This window comes from Malaclemys terrapin, chromosome 23 (genome assembly GCF_027887155.1).
Source record: "Malaclemys terrapin pileata isolate rMalTer1 chromosome 23, rMalTer1.hap1, whole genome shotgun sequence".
NCBI lineage: Eukaryota > Metazoa > Chordata > Testudines > Emydidae > Malaclemys > Malaclemys terrapin.
Genome location: NC_071527.1, coordinates 18,010,370 through 18,035,548, shown reverse-complemented (window position 1 = coordinate 18,035,548; position 25,179 = coordinate 18,010,370). Strand labels below are relative to the sequence as shown.

Sequence of the window (25,179 nt, the reverse complement as noted above, 5' to 3'; positions counted from 1 at the left end):
GTGGGACATCCTGCCAGCGGGGACAGCTCCTTCCTGACCGCTCCCCACCAAAGGTCTGCTCAGGCCCTGAAGCATGAGGCTTTATAACCCTTCCTAAGTCACTCTGGCTTTGAATGTTCTCGTTAAACCAAGAGCCCAGTGGATGTAAGAGAACTCAGGACAGGGCAGCAACAACATTATGGCCGGGTCTGGTTGTGTTCTGGGGGCCTGATCCCCTCCTGGGGTAAATCAGCCTCAAGCCAATTCAGTCAGTTGAGCTGCTCTGATTCACGGCGGGCCAGGATCCGGCCCCAGACACTACAATGACACATGTTTAGATAGATAGATAGATAGATAGATAGATAGATAGATAGATAGATAGATGGGGTGAATGGGGATAGATAGATAGATAGATAGATAGATAGATAGATAGATAGATAGATAGATAGATGGGGTATGGGGATAGATAGATGGGGGTATGGGGATAGATAGATAGATAGATAGATAGATAGATAGATCAAGGGGTGTTTGGGGATAGATAGACAGACAGACAGACAGACCGAGGGGGTGAATGGGGATAGATAGATAGATAGATAGATAGATAGATAGATAGATAGATAGATAGATAGATAGATAGATAGACCGAGGGGTGTTTGGGGACAGACAGACAGACCGACCGAGGGGTGTTTGGGACAGATGGATCTATCTGAAGAAGAGCTCTGTGTAGCTCGAAAGCTCGTCTTTTTCACCAACAGCAGTTGGTGCAATAAAAGGCTCTCACCCCTGTGTCTCTCTGAACAGGTAAGTCCATTCCTTTACTGCACTGAAATGAAATTCAGGCCCTTTGACAGGTCTCCAGATGAGCAATCCCACAGCCATGAGTCACCTTTTCAAACTCTCACCGTACCCTCTCTGGGCCTCAGCTTTCCCATCTGTACAGCGGGAATAATAATCCTTTCTCCCACCTTCTGTCTGTTCAGACTGTGAGCTCTTCAGAGCAGGGGCTGTCTCTCTCTGTGTGGCTGCGCAGTGTCCATGGTACGGGGCCCTGATCTCGGCCAGGGTCTGTGCAGTGCCTGGCGCGATGGGGCCCTGATCTCGGTCGGGGTCTGTGCAGCGCCCGGCGCGATGGGGCCCTGATCTCGTCCGGGGTCTGAGCAGCGCCCAGCCCGACGGGGCCCTGATCTCGGCCGGGGTCTGGGCAGTGCCCAGCACCATGGAGCCCCAATCTCAGCCATGTCCTAGCAGCGTTACCAGAACACAGATAATAATAGGTGGGGTTTTCCAAAGCTCCTCTCCCCAAGTCTCCGGGTAACCTGCGCTCCCCGCGGGCTTGAGGGAACTGCACCCCACATTCCCCTGGGCCGATGTGAGGCTGGGCCCAGAGCCCCACGGAAAGCTCTGCCCGCACCTCGGGAAGCAAAGCGTTAAAGCCGCGAGTGTACAAGCCAGTTGCATGTCTTCCCCTCCCCCTGCCCGGCTGGGAGTTCAGACGGGATCAGGTGGGGAGGGCGATGAAGTCCCAGAAGCAGGCGCAACTCCAGCCCAGAGAGCGGAGACTGAACCACGGAGTCGCAGCTCACTGTTGTGCAGGTGGGGAGCCACACCCTGTGGAAAGGAGACACACACCCACACCCTGCATACTGACCCGCACACACACCCTGCACACACACACACCCGCACACACACCCTGTGGAAAGGAGACACGCACCCACACCCTGCACACACACCCCTGCACACACACACACACACACACACACACACACACACACACACACACACACACACAGCAAACTTCCCAGCCACCCCTCCAAGAGGTAAGAGCTTTTTGCATGGCCAATACCTGCATTTCTCTTGCTTGTGTAGCCAACGGAGGCCAGGTCCTCTGCTGTAGCTTGGGGAAATCAACGGAGTGGTGCCCGTCTTACGCCAGCGGGGATTAGGCCCTGGGAGATTCAGGCCTGGGATGGTGCCGCTTGGCTCATCCCTTGTTTGGACTGTGCCCGCCCAAGCGACAAGGGCCTGGGCTCCAAGGGGCTGGCGGGGGCCAACGTCGCTTCATGTCCCGCCTGGGCGCTGGGCTGAAGAGCGTGTCAGGGTCCAAGCCGGCCCGATGGTGCTGCTGCCTGTTCTCCCCTCCAGTCCCCAGCCCGCAAGGGCCGTGGGGGATTCTGCCGTGGGGAGCAAGCGCCCGGATTCCAGCCTCTGGAGTCGCTGCCCCGGAGCCGGCGGATTTGGGTGAGGGGCGAAGCTGGTCGAGAGGGGGCATCCGGCCCCGCTACTGCAACTGGCGAGGAGGGCAGAGTCCAGGCTGGCTGGCAGCGATGCCCAAGTCTGCGCTCTCGGGTACGCCTGTATGCTGAGGGCCTGCTCTAAGTGCTTTCTATCCCCCCACCCCCGCCTCCATTTGTTCCAGTCCAGGCGGGCACCTTCCATTAGCGGTAATGGCAGGAAGGCACCCGCAGTCCCGGGAGCGCTGCAACCCTCCGGGGGAGGGAGGGAGCTTTGCACCCAGATCTGCAGCTGGTGTGGGAACAAGCGTCACTCCATTGACTGCAAGGCACCCGGTTTACCCCAGCTGAAGTCCCAGCGGGTCGCGGTTAGATCCAGCGCCCCAGACACATCAGACCCTTTCCAGCTCGGTTCTGCCCACCCTGGTTTCTACCCCCGAGGCGGGGTGGACGGAAGGGGGATTCTCGTCGCTCCGGGAGCTCTTGCCCCGGCTGCTCTCTCCTCCCAGGGAGACGTGATCTGACGATCACGATCTAATCGGGCTTCCCAGCGCAAGTGGCCGGCGAATCATCGAGCCAGGACCCTCTGGTGGCTTCTGAACCGTACCAGAAGCCAAATGTGTGTGTGCGCATGCATGTGTGTGCATGTGTGTGTGCATGCATGTGCATGTGTGTGTGCAGGGGTGTGTATGTGTGTGTGTGCAGGTGTGTGTGTGTGTGTGCAGGCACGTGTGTCGTGCGCATGTGTGCGCGTGTGTGCAGGTGTGTGTTGTGTTCATGTGTGTGTGTGCAGGCATGTGTGTGTGCATGTGTGTGCAGGCGAGTGTGTGTGTGTGTGTGCGCGCAGGTGTGTGTGTGTGTGCATGTGCAGGCATATGTGTGTGTGCATGTAGGCACATGTGTGTGTGCAGGTGTGTGTGTGTGTGTGCATGTGTGTGTGTGTGTGTGCGTGTGCAGCTATGTGTGCGTGTGCATGTAGGCACATGTGTGCACAGGTGTGTGTGTGTGTGTGTGCGCGTGTGTGTGTGTGTGCATGTGCAGGCATATGTGTGTGTGCATGTAGGCACATGTGTGTGTGCAGGTGTGTGTGTGTGTGTGTGCATGTGCATGCATGTGTGTGTGTGTGCGTGCATGTGCATGCATGTGTGTGTGTGTGCGTGCATGTGCAGCTATGTGTGTGTGTGCATGTAGGCACGTGTGTGTGCAGGTGCGTGTGTGTGTGTGTGCGTGTGCAGGTGTGTGTGTGTGTACGCGTGTGCAGGCGTGTGTGTGTGTACGCGTGTGCAGGTGTGTGTGTGTGTACGCGTGTGCAGGCGTGTGTGTGTGTGTGCATGTGCATGCATGTGTGTGTGTGTGCGTGCATGTGCAGCTATGTGTGTGTGTGCATGTAGGCACGTGTGTGTGCAGGTGCGTGTGTGTGTGTGTGCGTGTGCAGGTGTGTGTGTGTGTACGCGTGTGCAGGCGTGTGTGTGTGTACGCGTGTGCAGGTGTGTGTGTGTGTACGCGTGTGCAGGCGTGTGTGTGTGTGTGCGCGCGCGCACAAAGCTAGCACTTGTATACAGTGTGCTGTGGTCCCTCACCAAAGGCGCTTAAGCAAAGGAAGCTGTCATGGGATAAGAGGAAGGTCCTCTCCTGGATTGGAAACTGGTTAAAAGACAGGAAACAAAGGGTAGGAATAAATGGTCAGTTTTCAGAATGGAGAGAGGTAAATAGTGGTGCCCCCCAGGAGTCTGTACTGGGCCCAGTGCTATTCAACATATTCATAAATGAGCTGGGAAAAGGGGTAAACAGTGAGGTGGCAAAATTTGAAGATGATTCAAAACTACTCAAGATAGTTAAGTCCCAGGCAGACTGCGAAGAGCTACAAAGGGATCTCTCAAAACTGGGTGATTGGGCAACAAAATGGCAGATGAAATTCAATGTTGATCAATGCAAAGTAATGCACATTGGAAAACATCATCCCAACTATACATATGAAATGATGGGTCTAAATTATCTGTTACCACTCAAGAAAGATCTTGGAGTCACTGTGGAGAGTTCTCTGAAAACATCCACTCCATGTGCAGCGGAGTCAAAAAAGCGAACAGAATGTTGGGAATCATTAAGAAAGGGATAGAAAATAAGACAGAAAATATCATATTGCCTCTATATAAATCCATGGTATGTCCACATCTTGAATACTGCGTGCAGATGTGGTCACCCCATCTCAAAAAAGATATATTGGATTTGGAAAAGGTTCAGAAAAGGGCAACAAAAATGATTAGGGGGATGGAACGGCTGCCATATGAGGAGAGATTAATAAGACTGGGACTTTTCAGCTTGGAAAAGAGGGTATAGGATTGAGGTCTACAAACTCATGACTGGTTTGGAGAAAGTAAATAAATTAGTGTTATTTACGCCTTCTCCTAACACAAGAGCTAGGGGTCACCCAATGGAATTAATAGGCTGCAGATTTAAAACAAACACAAGGAAGTATTTCTTCACACAACGCACAGTCAACCTATGGAACTCCTTGCCAGAGGATGTTGAAGGCCAAGACTATAACAGGGAACTAGATAAGTTCCTGGAGGATGGGTCCATTAATGGCTATTAGCCAGAATGGGCAGTGATGGTGTCCCTAGTCTCTGTTTGCCAGAAACTGGGAATGGGTGACAGGGGATGGATCACTCAATAATTGCCCTGTTCTGTTCATTCCTTCTGGGGCACCTGGCATTGGCCACTGTCACAATGGGCTAGATGGACCTTTGGTCTGACCCAGGCTGGCCGTTCTTCTGTTATCAACAGAGGGGCCAGTGTTTTCTGGAGAGATGTGTGGAGCAGGAGAGCAAAGGGTGAAACTGCAACATCCGCAGGAGATTTCCTGCAAACCTGAAATCTGACCCAGTTTGTTAAAACGCTGGGTCTCTATATTCTTCTATCATAGATGTGTAGTTCCCAACATGCCAGTGCCCTGCAATCCCGACCTGCAGCCCCCCAGCCCTGCCCTGGGCTCCCCCCCCCAGCTCTGCCAGTGCCCCTCAATCCCTACCTGCAGCCCCCTGCTAGTCCAGCCCTGGGCTCCCCGCAGCTCTGCCAGTGCCCTCACTCCCGACCCGCAGCCCCTGCTAGCCCAGCCCTGCCCCCCAGCTCTGCCGGTGCCCCTCACTCCCGACCCGCAGCCCCTGCTCTCCCAGCCCTGGGCTCCCTCCAGCTCTGCCAGTGCCCCTCACTCCTGACACTCTAGCACTGTGGACAATAGATTTATCCTTACTGTGAGGGTTACCCCCATTTCACATATGGGGAAACTGAGGCACGGGGTAGGCATGACTTGCCTGCGTTTCTGTGCCTGCTTTGCACACGGGTCTCACCAGCAGAGCGCTGGGCTCCCACTGCAGATGGAGCTTCAGCGCCAGCCATCAGCACCCACGTGGCTCTGCCGATGCCCCTCAACTCCGGCCCGCAGCCCCCTGCAGACCACACACAACACAGGGAGTCAGGCTGAAGCCTGCTGGATTCCCTGCTGGACAGGTTTCAGTGCCCCGCCCTGGGGCCCCTGAGCTCTCCGAGCGGGAGGCTGCCGTTAGCGGAACCCCCAGGATAAAGGGGTGCGGGCAGTTCCCAGCCGATTGGCTGCTGCTAGGCAACAGTTTCAGCTGCAGGGAAACAAGGAGCTAGGAGAAGACGCTGCAGAGGTGGCCTTGGGGAGCAGCGGTGCGGGGAGGAGCCTGGAGCCGCAGGGCAGGTTGTCCCATCGCTGCTGGGAGACGGGCAAGGCCCTGCTCCAGTCTGATCCGGCCAGTCCTTCGCGGGAGCCGTGCGCTGGGTGGATGTTGGATGTGATGAGTCTGCAAGGCTCCGCAGGCCCCTGTTCCCAGGCTCACCCGGACTCACTCCCCTTCCCGTGTCCAGAGCATGGGCTGGGGTGGCCCGGCCCCCGGCAGCTTCTGCAGAGTCTTGTGGGCTACGTGGGAGGGCAGGCTGAGCACCGCAGAACTGGCACCTGAGACCTCCCCACCCCCTCTTCCCGGCTCAGTGACCTCTTCTATAGCTTCCACATCTCGGGGGAGGCACCGCTTGGGAACCTGCCCAGCTCCTGAAGCAATGAGGAGCTACCGAGCAAAGGTCCTTGCTGGCCCCAGCACGGGGCACCCTGTGACGTGAGCCCAGTGCCAAGGAGCCATGGCGGGAGGAGAGGCCCCAGAGCAGACAACTGACGAGACCCCGCGGCTGGAGCCAAAGCTGGACAATTCAGACTGGAAAGAAGGGGCAGATTTTGAACCGGGAGGGGAATTAACATTGGAGCAGCTGCCCCAGGGCCAGGGCAGATTCTCCATCACATGCCCGCTTGTCCTTCCAAATCTCGCGCAGCCGGACGTGACGGGCTTGAGTGAGTTTCTAGGCCTGCGGGCCACAGGAGGTCAGAGGGAGCATGGGCCAGTGCCCAGAGCAAAAGACTAGCACTCTGCAGACTGGGGTTATTACCCACTCAGCACCTGGCCTGGCACTTCCCTGCCTCAGTTTCCCCAGCTAGGTAATGAGATTGGCCTCATTTTGCAGATCTATGACGGAAGAAGCGACTTAAGAGTGAGGTATTGTTCTCAATTGTCCCATCTGGCTTTAAAACCTAGCAGCCGCTTTCATGGTGCTTTACTCCCGCTCCGGGGGGAAGCGAATCCCTCTCTGCTTTTTGCTGCGGTCGCGCATTCGGTGGTTTGCAAAGGGTCAACACACGATGCACCAATGCTCTGAGCCTATTACAGACGTGAGCACTCGTGTGATCCGAGTTCACAGCTTCCTAGATCCCCAGGCCAGAAAGGACCATTGCGATCTTCTGGTCTGAGCTCCTGGAGAACCCAGGCCCTGGGGATTCGGTTCAGACCTGAGACAAACACCCACCCTGATGTAAAAACCGCCAGTGCTTACAATCCACCGGGACCCGGGGGAAGCTGGGCCGCTGGGTAATTACTCTCCCCAGTACAAATTTGGGCCTTATTGCCAGTCAGAATTGGTCTAGCTTCAACTTCCAGCCGTTGGCTTTTGTTAGATTGAAGAGCTCCCTATGGTCAAATATTTGTCCCCCTGTAGGTACTTAGACTGTGATCGAGTCACCCATCAACCTCCTCTTTGTTTAGCTAAACGGCTGGAGCTCCTGGAGCCTCTTGCTGTCAGCTGGGAAGGTCCTCGGGGGATGATGTTCTAGACAGTTATAAGCCCTGGTTATAAGCAATGTCAGTGGTTTGACAATTGATGGACTATTTATTAAAATGTCTAACCGCCAGGCATACAAGGTGTGAGCTCCACTGCAACCTGGCTGGAGGGGAAGAGTTATTTCATACCAGCGTCTGGAACGCGGCTGGCCCGGACCGTTCGGAAATCGTCACTGTGGCCTTTCAAAAATCATGAGCTGTTGGGTTTTTTTAATCAATTTTCTGGGGATCTGTTTCTTTCCCTTCCGTTTGTTGAGTCTTTGGGGGTCACATCTGCAAGCTTCTCTCTGCAGCCAGGACAGCTAGAAAGTTGCTTTATTTTTCTTTTCTTTTTTTTTTAATGAAAACTGTGAGTCTCATAAAATCACCTGACTCCAGCAGCTGAGGCTTTAAGAAAAACCCCAAATAGAGTGAGATTTGGCAACACTGTAAACAGAGGGGAAAAAAACACATCCTCTTTGTCCCCTGCGTGGTCTGCTTCCCCCCTCTCATCACACTTCTTATCTCAGGTGGTTTGGACAAGTCTGGGCCTGAGAAAGCTTTTAAATTTAAATTAATGGAGATATTCCATCTCCTAGAACTGGAAGGGACCTTGAAAGGTCATCGAGTCCAGCCCCCTGCCTTCACTAGCAGGACCAAGTACTGATTTTGCCCCAGATCCCCAAATGGCCCCCTCAAGGATTAAACTCACAACGCTGGGTTTAGCAGACCAATGCTCAAACCACTGAGCTATCCCTCCCCCCTTTGTGGGAAAGATCTCACTGGTTTCCACGGATCTTGCAGGGTCAGAGCTATCACCTTATTTATGGGGTGTATGACGGTAGTGCCTAGAGACTCACACCGAGTTGGGGGGGCTTCGGTAGTGCCCAGCGCTGCACAGCCCCCCCGGCCCCCGACTGAGCGGGGCCATGCTGAACCCCTTCTCCTCCCCGGGTAGGTGCTGGAAGATGGGCTGCTTCTCCTTCCTGAAGATGATGATGTTTGTGTTCAACGGCGTTATATTTGTGAGTAGGCAAAGCCCCGGCTGGTGGGCTGGGGGCTCTGATCCAGTGTGGACGGGGAAGAGAAGGCCCTGCAGGCTGGGGGTAACCCTGGGAGCTGCAGTGCAGAATGTGGCCCCGTACCACGGTGGGGAATGAAGGGAGGCCGCTCGCTGCTTACCAGCCTCTCTCCTCTCTCCCCCAGCTGAGCGGCTTGGCCGTGCTGGGCATCGGCATCTGGGTGAAGGTGGATGGAGGCTCCTTCATGCAGATCCTGGGGGCCGCCGCGCCCCAGCTGATGCAGCTGATCAACGTGGGGTACCTGTGCATCGCTGTCGGCACCTTCCTGCTACTCATGGGCTTCCTGGGCTGCTGCGGGGCCATGAAGGAGAGCAAGTGCATGCTGCTGCTGGTAGGGGCTGCAGGACAACTGGGAAGGGCTGGGGGCTAACGGGCAGAGCACTGGCCTGGGGTCCAGGAGTCCCCTCTGTGCTTCATTCTCCCCAGGACGCAGCGAGGATAGCAGCCAGACCTGCCTTTGGGCACTAAGTGCTCCTGGGTAGAGGGGTTGCTAAGGGGGTTGGCTAGGACGCGGGACATTTCGTTTCAGATTCTGGCTTTGTCCCAGACGCCGAGTGACCTTGGGCACAGCGCCGCTGCGTGCCTCAGTTTCCCCTACCTACAAAGGGGGTGGAGGTCGTGGCAACGTCTGCAGAACCGGTTCCATTTTGAACCTTGGTCGGAATCCTGGGCGAGGGGAAGCAGGAGTAGGGGCCAGAGGAGCTGAACGGCAAACCCAGGGTTTGAGTCTTGAGTCAAACCCAGGGGCAGAGCCAGAGATGGAGTCCAGGCCAAGGGCCAGTGCCAGGTATCAGGGTCAGCACTGGGGTTCCAGGGGTCGAGCGGGAGGCAGGTTGGTGCCAAGATCAATACCGGCAGAGAAGCAGCCCCGTCACGGCAGCTGGTCACATTGGTATCCTCTGGGCGCTTCCCGGGATCCCAAGGGCTTATGGAGCATCAAGGAGCCAATCAGGGATTGTTAAACAACGGTCTCTCGGGGCAGACCGGGGCAGACCGTCCAAAGGCGCGCACCCTCTGGGGCTTGCGGATTGCCAGGGAGACAGGTTATGACAGCATGAGGAGGTGGCTGGCTGATCCCTCTGCAGGTCTGGGTTTGAGTCCCACCGTGGAAACCGGTGAGATATTTCCCACAAAAAGATTTTTCCACTTCATCCACCAGCTCTGCCCCACCCCGCCATCTCTCCCGCTTGGGAGGTGGGAACATTTCCCTCTCAAGGTTTTCTCGGACATTTTCACCCCCCAAATTCCCATTGCCCTTGGAAATGTTCAGGTTTCTGCCAAAAATACCCCACCCCTGAAAGCCAGTGCGGGGAGGGAGAATTGGTTTTCAGCAACCGGTGTTTTGTGGCTTAGAGAAATGTCAGGTTTTGATAGAAAAATACCAGAACTTTTTGTGGGAAGGAGGTGGATGAAAACCTGAAATATTTCTAAGAAATATTTGATGAAAATGTACAAAATTTTGTCAAAACGTCCAGGGGAAAAATATAATTTCCCAGCTAGCTCGGAGCTCAGACTCTTCCAGAAGTCGGTATCTCTGTAGCTAACGCCGAACCCTCACTGTCTCCCCTAGGGGCTGGAAGCCAGATTTACAAAGTAGTTCAGAAGCAGATTCCTAGATGCTAAAGCCAGAAGGGACCATTGTGATCCTCCAGCCTGACCTCCTGTATAACACAGGCCGATCGACCTTTCCTGACTCAATTCCTGTTTGAGCGAGAGCAGATCTTTTAGAAAGACATCCTGTCTTGATTTGAACACGGCCAGCGAGGGAGATGCTGCCCCAGCCCTTTGGAACTTGTTCGAATGGTTAACTACCCTCCCGGTTAATAACCTGCAACGTATTTCCAGTCTGAATGCGTCTAACTCCGACTTCCAGCCGCTGGACCTTGTTAGACCTTTGTCAGCTGGCCTGATGAGCCCTTTAATAAAACAGGCGCCTACTGGAATGTAAAAAGTGCCTCAGTGAGTTAGGTGCCTAATTCCCATTGGCTCTGCATCGTCAGTGCCTAAATACCCAGCTCTGGCCCTTGAGCGCGTAGGTCCCTTGCTGACCGTGACCACCTGCGAGCCGCCACACCTGGTACTAGGAGTAGTAGCAACTCTTGCCAGAAGCCCCTTTGTCCAGCCCCCGGGCATGGCTCCTGCAAAGGGGGAGGCCTCTGTGCTGGCAAGGGCAGCTTTTGATCTTGGTCTCTCTCTGTCTCCAGTTCTTTGTCATTATCCTGATTCTCTTCATCGCGGAGGTCGCGGGAGCCGTCGTCGTCCTCGCCTTCTCTTCCGTGGTAAGTTAAAGGCTGGGCTTTGCGAACATCCGAGCTGCCAGCCTGGGGCAGACCGGAGTCCGTCCAGACCCGGATCCTGTACCAGAGCACCAGGGAGTGTACAGAACAGAGCAGTTCGGTGAGCTGCCGCTGTCCTCCACTCCCGGCTTCTGGCGTTGAGTCAGAGCCCCCCAGGATGGGAGCTGTTCGACTGCTCTCTTCCGCCTCGAAAACAGGACCTAGGGGGACTCTGCTAAGGGAGGTGGAAAGTCCCGGGAGTCAGGATTCCTGGGTTCTCTCCTGGAGCACCCCCGGGGCCCTGGCCTAGGCTTGTCTCCCGAGATGTTGTAAATAACTGTGTCAATAACAGTGCCTTGTACTCACTGAGCCTAGAGACAGCTGAGTGAGACACTGAGGTTTTGGGTCAGTGGCTGAGCTGAAATTGTTTTAAATATTGTTTTGGGTTGACCCCAAACATACATTTTTTTTCTTGCCAAAATGAAAAACTGAAAAAAAAAGTTGTTCTGGGTTTGGTTTGGGTTTGGGTGGGGTTTTTTTACCCTTTTGGGGTTTGTTTGGTTTTTTCGTTAAATTGAATTAAATGTAGAAATGAAATGTTTTGACTTTTTAGGAGACCCCCCACCCTTTTTTGGGGGGGGCTGAAACTATGCAGCAAATTCAACCAAAACTGCATTTTTAGCCAATAAGCATTGTCCCCCCCAAAAAAAATAATAATGTGTCCAGCTCCAATCCTAATGACTTTTCCCTGGGTCAACATTTAAAACCCCTGCCAAAACACAAGATCAAGGGGACACTGACTGGAATCGAAAGGTGGCAACCTCAAGATTGATTGACAGAAATATTTTTTCACACTTTGTGCTATTGGTCTGCGGAACTCTCTGCCACTGGATGGTGCTTAGGCTGAGAACATAGCAAAATTCAGAGAGGGGTTGGATGATTACATGCCTACTAGCAGTAGAGTTGTGATAGTTAATGCAAATAAAGGGTGCTGGAAAGGAAATTAATCTTATACCTTCGTCTGAAGGATGTGACTTTGGCCACTGTCAGAGATGGGATATTGCATTAGATGGACTGTTGGGCTGATCCAGGCTGGCCGTCCCTGGGTTCAACAAATAGAAGATAAAGCTATAAAACACTAGTCTGCCCGGGTGTCTCCCGAGGGCTGGTGCACTGGGGAGTTGTTTTGTTGGTCTGCAAAACTCAATAAAGGAAAAACCAAACAGCTCCCGAAAGACAAGACGGTGCCAATCTGTGCATGTCTCTGGTTTCCAGGCTGATATATTCATTGAGCACCTGAAAAACTGGGCTGTGAAAACTTTACGAGAGGATTACGGGAGGCAGGACGACGTGACTGCAATCTGGGACACAACCATGAAGGAGGTGAGCCGCGCGCATTTTGGCATTCCCCCTGGAAGAGATGGATTCGGCCAGCTGATGCATGGGGGGCAGGGGGAATTCCACCAGCAGTGGTGGGGGGAGGGGAATCTCCATGCTGGAAGGCCCCAATTCAGCAAAGCACATTAGCACACAACTAACTCCAGTGGGACTTGAGCGCATGCTTGAAGTTCAGCACCTGCAGCGGCAGCTCTTACATCACTCCTAGGGGTGTGGCTGGAGGGCTTTTGTGCTCTGGATAGTCTAAGCTGGCCCACTGGGGAGCTGGAAGGATCATTAGCTGCATTTTCCAGATGGGGGAAACTGAGGCACAGAATCTTGCCCGGGGTCACCCAGGAACTCTACAGCTGAGCTAGGAATTGAATGTAGCTCTCCTGCGTCCCAGCCAAGCTTCAATGCAAAGCCACCCACTTCCGTTAGCGATCAGGCCTATGTGATTCACTTTCAGGGCAGGGCAAAGTTTTTACAACAGCCGCATCCTCCCAGGAGTCAAACCGTCCTGGACGTGAATCTAAAACGTGGCTGTGGCTGTTAACCAACTGGCGTTCTTGTTCTAGCTGAAGTGCTGTGGCTTCAACAACTACAAGGATTTCAACAGCTCCTACTTCTACCAAACTCACAGCCAGACTTATCCCACGGGCTGCTGCCTGCCGCCCAAGCGTGAGTGCCTGGAATCTGAACTGGACGGCACCAAGCAGGTAAGGAAAAGAGCTTAGCAAAGTATTTGCCGTAGGAGACAGGCTATGTGTTGTTAGTGTACGTGGCGCTGAGATACATGGTCTTCCAAATTCTTCTTCTTTTTTAGCGTTCTGAGCAAGTTTTCAGTCTTGGGAAGAAATTCTGTGTTCTTCGTTTTGGGTTAGCAAGACTCTGGGTAGAGTTTGCTGTCTGCCTCGGGCTCTGATTCGTCAGTTCTTGAGGCAGAGTTGTTCCTGGGAAAACTGGTTGGATTGAAATTCTAAGATGAAGGAATTGCCCGGCTTGCTGTCTGGGCACCTCTATGAACACTTCTGCCGGTAGATGCTGCATCTCCACTAGAGGATTTGCATAGCTCTACCAGCCAACCCTGTCTAGTATAGACCTGGCCTAAGAAGAAACTTTTCCCGGGACAGTTTGTGGAACTGCCGTTGGTTTTTCACACCAACAGAGCATCTGGCCCTAGGTTTGATACGACAATCACATCCCCGGTTAACGAGCGGCTATGGGCCGTTGTGGGGAGAGACTGCCACTAGTGCCGAGAGGAGACGCACTGGCCCCATCGCCAGGACCCACTGTTGCATCTGTGATTCTCTTTCCCCTCCCAGGGCTGCTTGCATGCCTTCCAGACCTTCCTGAGCAGGAACGGGAGGATCGTTGGAGGGGTGGCATTAGGAATCGGTGTGCTCCAGGTACGCTTTTGTGGCACACTCGTGGGCTAGGACTCACGAGAACGGGCTCTGCTGCTGCCTTGTTGGGTAACCTCTGGCAAGTAACTCCCCCCACCACCACTCGCCCCTGCTCCGTGCCTCGGTTTCCCCACCGGTAAAATGGGGAACAGTCATCTTTCCTTGGATCGTGCCCCTCGGCATCTTGGCTTGAAAAGTTTGGCGGTGTCAGAGCTCAGGCGTGACGTTGAGAAGCCGGGGATATGGCGGGATAGGAGTGAGTGGCATTGGAATAGCTGTTTGGGGAGCGGAGTTTAAACAGCACCCAGCGTCCCACCAGGAGTGAATGGCTGTAATAGCTTGTGGGCCACTCCCATGAACGATGAGTCGAGGGCTGGGGAAATGCCTTCCTGGTCACACTGAGCTCTGACGCAGGTTTGAGCCCAAACTTTGCTTCCATTCGAGCACACATCAGTGTAACTTGGGTCAGCAACCGCTCAGGGCCGGGTCCCAGCACCCTGCTAAGGGGGGTGGTTCTGAGCCCGAGTCCTGCTGAGACTCGGGTCCGAGCCCTGTCACTTTGCAGTGTGGACACAGCTCAAGCCACAGACCTGAGTCAGAAGATCAGCGGAGCGCAGTGTGGACATGTCAGCACGGCTTTGAGACCCGGATCTAGCCATTGTAAACCCAGCTCGGACACTCAAGTGCGGGCGTGGAAACGAGGCCACAAGTCCAGGCCCTGCAGACCCGGGTTTACAGTGTAGTGCGGACAGGGGGAATTCTCTGGCCTGTTCTGCAGGATGGCGAACTAGAAGATCTAATGATCTATTACAGGGTGGCCAACCTGACCCCGAGAAGGAGCCAGAATTTACCCATGTACATTGCCAAAGAGCCACAGTAATACGTCCCCCAGCAGTCCCCCATGAGCCCCCCCCCCACTCCCAGCACCTCCCGCCCACTGGCAGCCCCACCGATCAGCGCCTCCCCCTCCCTCACTGCACCTCCCGATCAGCTGTTTCGTGGGGTGCAGGAGGCTCTGGGGGGAGGGGGAAGGAGCGAGGACACGGCAGGCTCAGGGGAGGGGGCGGGAAGGGGTGAAGTGGGGGCTGTGCCCATGATAGAGCCAGGGATTGATCAGTAAATGTGTCTCCCTCTTTGTTTTCTTGTTTCCTAGCTGGCCGCAATGGCCGTTTCCCTGGTTCTGTATTGTCAGATCAGTACGAATGGCTGAAAAACAAGATTTCCAGCGGAAACACAAAATGCCTCTCCTGCCGTCCATAACTCCTCCTGCCTTTGCATCTTCCTGAGGTTCACTGCGAGAGAAACCGAACTTTTCTTATTAATCACTAATCACTAATGTTTCCTGTTAATCTGTAAACGCGCTGAGCGATCAGATGGCTGCGACGCCAATGAGACTACAGTGAAAAGTGGGATGGTATCTTTTCCATACTATTTTTTGTGTCTGTTTCAATGATAAATTCGATCTGATTTGTTTTTCTTGTGGGCGCAACAAGAAATTAGCTTAAAGGTGGCAGTCTTTTAGTGAAAGCAGAGACTTGGGGGAATCATTACGAATTCCATTCATCCCTCTGTGCTCACTACAGCTTTAAACATGCCCGACAATCTGAGAAACACTTAAACGATGCACTTTTACTGATGTAGCACATCATGAACTTGAATTCGAATGAAATATTTCATGTCCCTTTTTCCTCCCCCCTTGCATGTGTTTGGAAAAGATCCAGTCAACAATGTGTCATTGGTTTTCTGCACCCGACAATGTTTTCGCTGCCAATGTCTTGTGTTTGTATCAATTAAATATCCCTGATCTTTCTATGCAGACGTTGTTAGCTTGGCTATTTCGAGTGGCTGTTGGAAAGTGACAGGGTTCAGGGAAGAGCAAAGCTGGGTTTTGAAGGGAAAAAAAGATTATTTCCCTTTGCTCATTTTGGAGTGAAATTCACCCCTGGGATTATGGACAGCACCAGATCTTAAATTCCCAAGGGGTGACTCTTATCCTTCTGGAATTCAATTGTCTGGTTAATTTCTCAAAGGAAGATGGGATTTGTGCCTATTTATTGTTTGTGTTACGGTAGCACCCAGAGGTCTCCTGTACAAACAGTCCCTGGCCCCCAAAGATTCTAAAGAGACAAAGGAAGGAGAACTCCATTTTACAGATGGGGAAACTGAGGCACAGGAAGGGGAAGTGACTTGTCCCAGGTCACACAGGGAATCTATAGCAAAGCCAGGAACAAAAACCCATGTCACGTGAGTCCCAGTCCCACCCCTTAACTATCTCCCGCTGAATGGAGATGAAGAGTTGTGGGCTGCATGTTCCAGCATGTGCCAGTCAGCCTGCCCCGGCCCCCGTGCCCTCTGCTGGCACGGCCCTGCTCCTGGCAGGGGGTAGCAGGGCACGGACGGAACGGGGTCCCCTATTGTTCTGTGGGGAAGATATGATTTCGTTCCAAGCCACGGACCTACAGCGATGGAAAACTGCGGACCCGATAGACACCCTATAGCAGTCCCAGTCTATGGCCCTACAGCCGTCCCAAGGCATAGGCCCTACAGCCGTCCCACTCTCGGGCCCCTAGGGAGGAAGGAGGCAGACGCTGTCTCACAATGGAGCCTGCTCCCCATTCCCCCCTCCTCCCCCGGCCCCTTCCAACAGCCATCGGGCGACGGTTGGAAGCCCAGCAGGCGCCGGGCGAGCCGCAGCGCAGGGGCCCGGGCCAAGGACACGTGAGCCCCGGGGCACGGTGCAGGGCCGGGAGCCAGGCCGGTGACGGCAGGAGACTCAGGAGAGCCCCGTGGGTGGGTAACCTCCGGCTCCAGGCCGCTGAACCGGCTCTGAGCGAACGTGCCGGCCGCTCCCTCAGCTCCGGGCTTGTGAGTTTCCATCCTGAGGCCTCGGCGGCAGCCACGCCACACCACCCGCTAGGGCTGCCGGCCCCTGGGTGGGAGGCCTGGGTCCTGAGCGGGAGGCGAAGCCCTTGACGCAGGGAAGAGAGACGGAAGTGCTGGCATCGGCCCCCTGCTAGCCCTCTACGCGGGGCGAATTTCCCCCGCAGCGGAGTCAGGCTAAAGCTAACGGTGGCTGCGAGGGGGGAGAAGCGCTCTCCTTCCCCCGGCCCAGGAGTCACCGGGTCCAGAGACTGTAAGGCCGTGTCAATCATTGAGTACTGAAATCTCTCCCCAGGGGCTGGATTTTCACATGTCACGGGGACCCCGTTCCCCCAAACTCAGTGACAACCTCTCAGAGCAACCACTGATCATTATTTATAGGACGCGCTGACTGGGGCCTCATTGTGCCAGGCGCTGCAGACATGCAGAGCAACAGACAGTCCCTGTCCCGAGGAGCTTCCAGTCTAACTCGACAAAGGATTATCCCCCCCCCCCCGAGATGGGGAAACTGAGGCACAGAACGATGCAGTCACATGAGAGGTCTGGATCAGAGCCAGGAAGCAAAGTCCAATCTCCTGGCCCCCAGGCCAGTACTCACTAGACCAACCTCCCTGCCTAGCATTAGCTTTTAAATAAAAGTTTTTGCCCCGTCATAAGTAAAAGCCTCCAACAACGTGTTGTGTTGCTAGTGGGTTTAACGTAAAACCGAGGTGGGAATGGATCTGAGAGGAAGCTGTTTGCAGCAGGAAATCCAGCTGAAAATCTCTCTGCCGTCTCTCCAACCTAGCACCCCTTCTGCAAGCGGCCGCCCTGACCGGTTTTCACCATGGCTCCCTCGCGCACTGGCTATGCCACTCTGAAGACTGTCATGATTTGCTTCAACACCATTATCCTTGTAAGCCTGTGTTTTCAGACACACGTTTATGTCGGTGTCTTACGGTGGCACCAGGGTCCCATGGTGCCAGGGGCTGCACAGACCCAGAGTGAGAGACAGTCCTGCCCTGAAGAGCTCACAGCCTAGCCAGGCACCGGGTGGGAGGGGAAACTGAGGCACGGAGCAGGGAAGAAACTTGTTCACAGTCACGCAGCAGGTTAGGGGCAGAGCAAAGAATAAAATCAGCCAGTCCTGTGCCCAGCGTTTAGGGGCTAGATCTTCAGCCGGTGTAGATCTCTGTTGACACTGATGGAGCTACAATGATTTACATCAATGGGGGATCAGGCCCTCGGCCTTCAGGTAACGTGGCCTTTCACCCGAAGTTCAAGTCACCCCACGGCTGGCCGGAACCGTGGGTTGTGCTCATCAGCCTCTGCTCAGTTCTTGGTGGGCAGACCTGAGCGGGGAGGAGGGTCTGGCCGTGGAACGGCACAGAGGGGGTGGCTCTCAGTTATGTTCATGCCCCTCCGGCACCGGGCTGGCATCTCTGCTCCCTGCCCCGGGTGAATCGGCGGCATGGCCGGAGCGCCAACGCACGCACGAGCTCCCACACACACACACATATACGTTTATTCTCTCCCCAGGTTGTCGGCTGCACCATGGTGGGACTGGGCCTGTGGATTAAACTGGGAAGCGCCTCCTTCGTCAGGGTCTTGGGCGCCACCTCGGTGTACTTTGCCCACGTCGGGTACTTCTGCATCGTGGCGGGCAGCATGGTGGTCGTGCTGGGGTTCATGGGCTGCTGGGGCGCGGTGAAAGAGAACAGATGCCTCCTGCTGACGGTGAGTGCACGCAGCTGCTGTCCGCTGGGGCGGCGCCCCGGCCCGCGAGGACGGGGCCACAGACCTTTCCCACTTGAGTTAAGGAGGGGTTGAGCGTGCCGTTACAATGCACCCATCGGCCCAGCCACGTGATTTACCCCAGCTGGGGAGCTGACCCACTACATTTGGCCCTAAACGTTGCTTGTACTATAACTAAGCAGTGGTCTCCCTTGCAGTCCCCAGCTGTTCTCTTCCATCCTTAGCGGGTGAAACTCACGCCTAGTCAGAGGGAGCAGGAAAGATCCACACACCACTTAAGCCCTTTGGCAGCTCGTGTGGTCCCCAGCCCTCTCTATTCTGGGGGACTTTGACCTGCTTTCTCCCCACGTGAACGCTTTGTTTAGCAGACAGCCTCTCAACCAGCAGCTGTCAAGACTCTTAGGGATGGGAATGACCCCCTAACTCCTGACCTCCTGACCCCTGTTCATCTGGGCAGCCACAGCCCCTCTAGGTTAAATCCTTTTATTGTAGTGTAAACTTGACTCCTGTGCCTCACTTCGCAATCCCTTCACCTTCATCCCAAACGAATCTGAGAGTGAACAAGGCCTCCGCGGTGTGCACTCACTGCGACCTTCCAATGTCCTTCCACCCCCCTCTCTCACAGTACTTCTTAATAATGCTGGTCATCTTCATCGCTGAAATCGCAGCAGCTGTCGTCGTATTCGCTTTCACGTCCTTCGTGAGTATCCAGAATTCCCTTCTGATGTGGGAAATTCTCATTTTCCTTGACAAAGTTTCACCCCGATCCTACAAAGAAGAGTCGCTTGGGATTGGGTCCTTTTTCCAAACGGGGAGAAATTTCAAAAGGGAAGTTAAGTGGCCAACTTTTGTGAGTTCCTTGGAAAATCCAGGAGTCGCGCGGGACCCTAAACATCTAGTGACGTCTCGTTCAAATCGCACTGCACCAAAGAACGAGCCCGGAGTTTCCAAATCTGGAACTTTTGGTGGCCAAATAAAAATCTGTTGACAAAATTTCCCCTCCAAATTCTGATCATCTGGACTCTGAGCGCAGGTGGAATTCTGACTAACTGATTTGTCAAAAATGTCATCGCACATAAAGAAAAGAAAAAGGAAATCGCCCCCTCCCCACCTCGCATTTGAACCAGCTCTGTCCCTCAAAACCAACTCACAGCTTTAACTGAGGTCTACCCACTTCTCATCCTTAACTGATGAAACGGTTCCTCTTTGCTTTAGAATGATTCCTACCGCATTATTCTGATTGTTTGTAAAGGCAAATTTAAATATGATCGATTCTCCTTTGGCTTGGATCTACATTTACAAAGCTAAGGCCCAGATCCTGCACAGATTCACAGAGTTTAAGGCTACAACGGATTGTTATGATCTAGTGCGACCTCCAGCGTAACGCAGTCCAGGAAATTTCACCTAGTTATTCCTGGATCCAGACCAGTAACTTTTAGTTGAGTGAGCGACTGCTCTAGAAAGGTGTCCTGCCCTATCCCTTGGGAATCTGATCCACTGGCTAATTACCCTACCTGTTAAGTACCTGCACCTTATTTCCACCTGGGCTTCATTTACACCCATCCACTGCAGGAGCAATAGATGTCAGGTTAAGTGCGTGAGTAAATCTGTGCAGGATCGGGGCCCACACTAGGGCCAAAGTGAGCTGGCTAGTCTGAGGCTGTCAGCTTTTACTAGACCAACGTGCCACTTTGCTGTCTCTGGGCTAGATCTTTAGCGGGTGGCCATCAGCCCAGTTCCGCTGCGCTCGGCGGAGCGGTCCTGATTTACCCCACCTGAGGCTCTCTCCCTGAAAACCTTTGGCCACACGTTGGCATCAGACGGGATCTGAAGAGAAAGTATTTTCTGGCTCTAGACCCATTTCATTCCCCCCATTTAAGGCTCGCAGTATCGTCCTAGACAAATCGCTGGCTGCCTTGAAGAAGAAATACAGCGGCTACAAACACGATGATATCGTGTCCTATGGATGGAATGCATTCATGCTGAAGGTAGGGGACCCTCCGCCCCCCAGACCTCCTGGGTCAAAGGACTCGACATGTGTTCCCACATTCTTATTACACATATTACGGTAGCTCCGAGAGGCCCCACCCAGTGTGCCCGGTGCTGCACATACACAGTGATAGTCCCTGCTGTGACGAGGTGGTGTGAGAGGAAGGACAGTCTAGTGATTAGGACAGAAAATCCTGGTTCAATTCCCTTCTGTCCCATGCACTCCCTGTGTGACCTGGGGCCAGTCACCTGGGCTCCCTGGGCATCCGTTCCCCATCAGTACCATGGGAATCATAGCAGAGAAGTTGGGAGGAGACGCCCAGCTGGTACGGTGATGGGCCCACGTACACGCCTTAGACAGGGAGCAGAATTTACAATCTAAAGAGGCAGGCCAGGCGAAAGGGAGGCTGGTCGTATGCCCACCCTACAACTAGGAAAAGAGACACACAGATTCGCCCAAGTGGTTCTGTAACACAGCTGGGAGCTGGATCCCACGGCAGTATCTTAACCACATGCCCACCCACCCTTCAACGCTAGCATCTAGTGAGTCTCCAGGCCAGATCCTCCGTGTGAATCAGCGCTGCTCTGGCGTCAAAGCAGTCAAGCCGATACACGTGCTAAGGATCTGCTGTGTAGATTTTTGGGGGCAGAAATTTCACACAATCTCGGGCCGAACGGGATCGCCAGTCTGAGCTCCCGTTCAGCACAGGCCACTAAAAGCCACTCAGTGACTAGTGAGATCAAAGCATCCTAATCCTCAGAGACAAATGTCTTGTGAGCCACAGGCAGAGAATAGGGCCCACCAAGGAGTGACCAATGCCTGCAGCCCCTGCCACGGCAGGGAACTGCTTAGGTGAGACAAGCCCCAGGACCCCAGTAGCGACCTGCACCCCGCACTGCGGAGGAAGGTGAAAAAGCTCTGTCAATCTTCCCAACCCCAAATCTGGTGGCCCCGAGCACGTGAGTGAGATTCACCAGCCAGACAGAGGAGTCTCTGTACCAGTTCAGAGCACTGGTCCATCCTGTCTGGTGTCCCATCTCCCGCTGTGGTTGATTTCGGACGCTTCGGACAAAGGTGGAAACCCCCCACCCCAGAATACAAGATGGGACCATTTTGCTCATCTAGTCTGACCTGTTGACCACAGGCCTTAGAATTTCACCCAGCGTTTACAACACGGGCATTTGATAGCAACCGAAGGGTTAAACATACTTCTCCTCTGGTAAAATCACCATTTGAGCAAAGGAGAACTGAGGAAATTCTGCCGGGATACAGCAGGGAAGGGAGGTAGGAAGGAAAAATGAAACGTTCGAGACCCTGGCCTGTAACAAACCCTGTTGTGTGTCGTTCCTAGCTGAACTGCTGCGGGGTTCATAACTACACAGACTTTTCCGGCTCTGCCTTTCAAATACGGACCAACCTGACTTATCCCAAAAGCTGCTGCAAAGATCCAACGAGCTCCGCATGCAACGGACGCAACGTCAGCAGCGCGGTCATCAACCAGGAGGTCACGGCCCGGTTTGGGGGTCGAAAAGGAAACTGTGGGAATAGTGCTGTTAAAAACCTAGCCTGTGTCTGTTGGAGTCGGAGGGAGCAAGGGAGCACGTGGGGGAGCGATCAGCACCCTGATCTTGCAGCAAACGCTGCCTGGACGTCTACCTGCACCCACAGGGATCTCATGGCAGGATCGGTGCCTATGTGCTCTAAATTCAAAACCAGAAAGCACCTTGTACACCCCTTAAGTGAAGGCCGTGGGGGCTAGTGGGCAGGGCACTGGGTTGGCTCTTCCTGCAGCATGACTTTGGGCAAGCCACGCCCTCGTGCCTCAGTTTCCCTCTCTGTAAAGTGTGGGGGAATAACGATACAGCCCTCTTTTGGAAAGTGCTTTGGGATCTATGGATTTAGGCACAGCCATAGGCCAGTGGCCAGTCAGCCACGCAGGGGCTAATTCCACCCCTACCCCACCCCCGCGTGAAGGGAAGATACACTAGTTTGCCCAGCAAGTGTGCTGAAGCCAATGGGATTCCACCGGGGGATGGGCTACCATTGCTTTTTGTTTCCGATTACTCTGAAAGCAGCCTACACCTCACCCTATTTTTTACCCTTCAGGGCTGCTTCCGCCAGCTGGTTTCCCTGATCAAAGAGAAGAGCCTATTGCTTGGTGGAGCTGCCACCGGCGCCGCCGTGCTGGAAGTGAGTTTAACCCAAGTTAGTCTGGTCTTAAAGGGACGTGTTCACTTTTAAGTACTCCAGTGATGCACAATTAGCCAGCTGTGCACAGGTCGACCACGATGGGTATGTGCAGCGCCTAACACAGCAGGGCCCTGACCTCAGTTAGATACTAGGGGGTTACACATAAACATAAGAACATAAGCACAGTCATACTGGGTCAGACCAACAGTCCATCTAGCCCAGTATCCTGTCTTCAGACAGTGGCTGGTGCCAGGTGCCCCAGCGGGAATGAACAGAACAGGGAATCATCAAACAATCCAATCCCTGTTGTCCAGTCCCAGCATCTGGCAGTCGGAGGTTTAGGGACACCCAGAGCACTGGGCTGCGTCCCTGACTACCTTGGCTAATAGCCACTGATGGGCCTGTCCTCTAGGAACTTCTCTCATTCTTTTCTCAACCCAGTTATACTTTTGGCCTTCACAGTATCCCCCGGCAAGGAGTTCCACAGGTTGATTGTACATTGTGTGAAGAGTTGCTTCCTTTTGCTTGTTTATAAACCTGCTGCCTTTTCATTTCATTGGGTGACCCCTGGTTCGTGTGTTATGTGATGAGGTAAATAAGACTTCCTTAGTCACTTTCTCCATACCAGTAATTATTTTGTAGACCTCGATCATATCACTCCTTAGTTGTCTCCTTTCTACGCTGAACTGTCCTAGTCTTTAAAACCTCTCCTCATACAGAAGCTGTTCCATACCCCTCATCATTTTTATCGCCCTACACTTTTTCCAATTCTATCTCTCTTTTTTGAGCTGGAGTGACCAGAACTGCACGCAGTATTCAAGATGTGGGCGTACCATAGATTTATATAGAGGCAATATGATATTTTCTGTCTTATTATTCATTCCGTCTCTATTTTTCTCTCTCCCACTGCAGCTATTAGCTATGATGGTCTCCTTAATGCTGTACGCTAAACTGGAATGACAACATTTGAAGAAACCCAGCAGGAGGACTTCCCAAACCCTTGGAATTGTGTTGCATCAGGGCCGGGGCGGCGGGGGGACACACTGCACTACATGACAGCAAAGCTGAAATAGTCCCAAGCACTAACGATCCTGCCCCAGAGCCATCATTGGGAGCAGGACCATTCATTTGCCCAGTTTTCAAACTCCATAGTTACAGAACAGAAAATCCTGGGAGCCATATCACTATGCAGGATCAAAGTTCCCCCAGAGCTTTGAATATGGAAACCACTCTACACATGCGCGGTTATTAGTGACAAATGTACTGAACTATTTCTAGATTTATTATTCTCCATCCCCGGGCGGGGGGGGAGATACCATTTAAACAGAGATAATAAACATGGGGAGACTGATTGCTAGGGTCTCTGTGTTTTTAAATGTGTCTCATCTTCCTAAAATACTGATGAACAGCTTGCTTACCTGTCTCAGTAGATATCAGGTTTTAATTCAGATCAGGCAGGTGTCTTTTTGCCAGGGGCCTGGAAAGGACTGAGAAGGGGATAGCCGCTTTCAGACCACTGAAGAGAAAAGGAGAGCGAATGGAGGACCAGGGCTATGTCACGTTAGGAATACCAATATACTATATGGCAAAGCGCTCCTAGGGCGGACCCAGCTATGCTGGCGAAATGGTACAGTTTATTCCAAAGTGCAGTTTTGCTGGTATAACTGCGTCTACACTAGGTGCTTCTGCGAACACAACTGCCAATCAGAGGTCCCACCTCTTCCCACCGCTGACTGACACAGCTCTGCCGGCAGAGGTCTCTAGCGTAGACCTGGCTGAGGGCTTTGGAGATTCATAGATTTGAAGGCCAGAAGGGACCATTGTGATTATCTAGTCTGACCCCCTATAACACAGGCCAGAGACCTGCCCCAAAAGACTCCTGCCTCCAGCCCATCACTTCTGGTTCTGACACAGGTACAGTTACAGAAAGCGAATACCCCTCTCATCAGGTCAGTGACCCTCCTTCCCGGTGTCAAAACCAAATGCAAATAAACCATAAGCCCAGCCATCAAAAGCCCAACCCGTGACTACCACACCCCAGGGCCTGTGGCTAGGAGGAACGTCTAGAAACCCCAGACAGAGGAGAGGGTTATTGTGCCTTTCTCGTGGCCCTGGTAAACAGCAACCTTGGGGCAGAGGTTGTGGAGTGCCGACAACCATGAGGTGAGAGGTCATGGCCTCAGGTGGGGGAGTGACAACTATGGAGGGCAGAGGTACAGGCCGAGGTGGCGGGGGAGGGACGACGACAACCGTGAGGGCAGACGGCAGAGATCAAATCCCATGGGAAGCAAGTCTAAGGGGGAAAAACAATTGAAGACAGTTGGCAGTTTTTCAAAGAGACCTTATTAAGGGCACAAGAGCAAACTATGCCACTGCGTAGGAAAGATAGGAAGTATGGCAAGAGAACACCTGGTTTAACCAGGAGATCTTCAATGAGAGTCCTACAAAAAGTGGAAACCTGGTAAAATTACAAAGGATGAATATAAACAAATAACACAAGTAGGTAGGGACAAAAATAGAAAAGCCAAGGCACAAAACGAGATCAAACTACCCAGGGACATAAAAGGAAACAAGAAAACATTCTACAGGTACATTAGAAGCAAGAGGAAGATCAAGGACAGAGTAGGCCCGTTACTCAATGAGGGGGGGAAAGACAATAACAGAAAATGGGGAAATGGCAGAGGTTAATGACTTCTTTGTTTCGGTTTTCACCAAGAAGGTTGGTGGCGATTGCACGTCTAACATAGTGAATGCCAGTGAAAATGAGGTAGGATCAGAGTCTAAAATAGGGAAAAAACAAGTCAAAAATTACTTAGACAAGTTAGATGTCTTCAAATCACCAGGGTCTGATGAATTGCATCCTAGAATA

General features: G+C 53.3%; 2 protein-coding genes across 7 annotated transcripts; both read left to right on the top strand.

The window, feature by feature from the left end:
• The first annotated feature begins 1,553 nt into the window (after positions 1–1,553).
• Positions 1,554–15,332, top strand: LOC128828043 (tetraspanin-1-like). 5 transcript variants are annotated; one of them, XM_054012350.1, is made up of 8 exons: positions 1,554–1,572; positions 8,334–8,400; positions 8,582–8,788; positions 10,662–10,736; positions 12,009–12,116; positions 12,689–12,829; positions 13,436–13,519; positions 14,670–15,332. In XM_054012350.1, exons 2-8 carry the CDS (start codon positions 8,344–8,346, stop codon positions 14,724–14,726), a joined length of 729 nt encoding a protein of 242 aa, XP_053868325.1. In that variant the 5' UTR covers positions 1,554–1,572; positions 8,334–8,343; the 3' UTR covers positions 14,727–15,332. The 5 variants fall into 5 exon arrangements, with proteins under 5 accessions (XP_053868325.1, XP_053868323.1, XP_053868322.1 ...); XM_054012348.1 differs by lacking the exon at positions 1,554–1,572 and adding an exon at positions 1,721–1,796; XM_054012347.1 differs by lacking the exon at positions 1,554–1,572 and adding an exon at positions 2,078–2,217.
• A 1,880-nt stretch (positions 15,333–17,212) lies between these two features.
• On the top strand, positions 17,213–23,624 carry TSPAN16 (tetraspanin 16). Of its 2 annotated transcripts, XM_054012354.1 has the most exons (7): positions 17,213–17,291; positions 17,915–18,112; positions 18,756–18,830; positions 20,011–20,118; positions 21,472–21,624; positions 22,227–22,310; positions 23,223–23,624. In XM_054012354.1, the coding sequence occupies exons 1-7, from the start codon at positions 17,223–17,225 to the stop codon at positions 23,268–23,270; spliced, it is 735 nt and encodes a 244-aa protein (XP_053868329.1). In that variant the 5' UTR covers positions 17,213–17,222; the 3' UTR covers positions 23,271–23,624. The 2 variants fall into 2 exon arrangements, with proteins under 2 accessions (XP_053868329.1, XP_053868328.1); XM_054012353.1 differs by lacking the exons at positions 22,227–22,310; positions 23,223–23,624 and having other exon boundaries at positions 21,472–22,122.
• Positions 23,625–25,179: the final 1,555 nt, after the last annotated feature.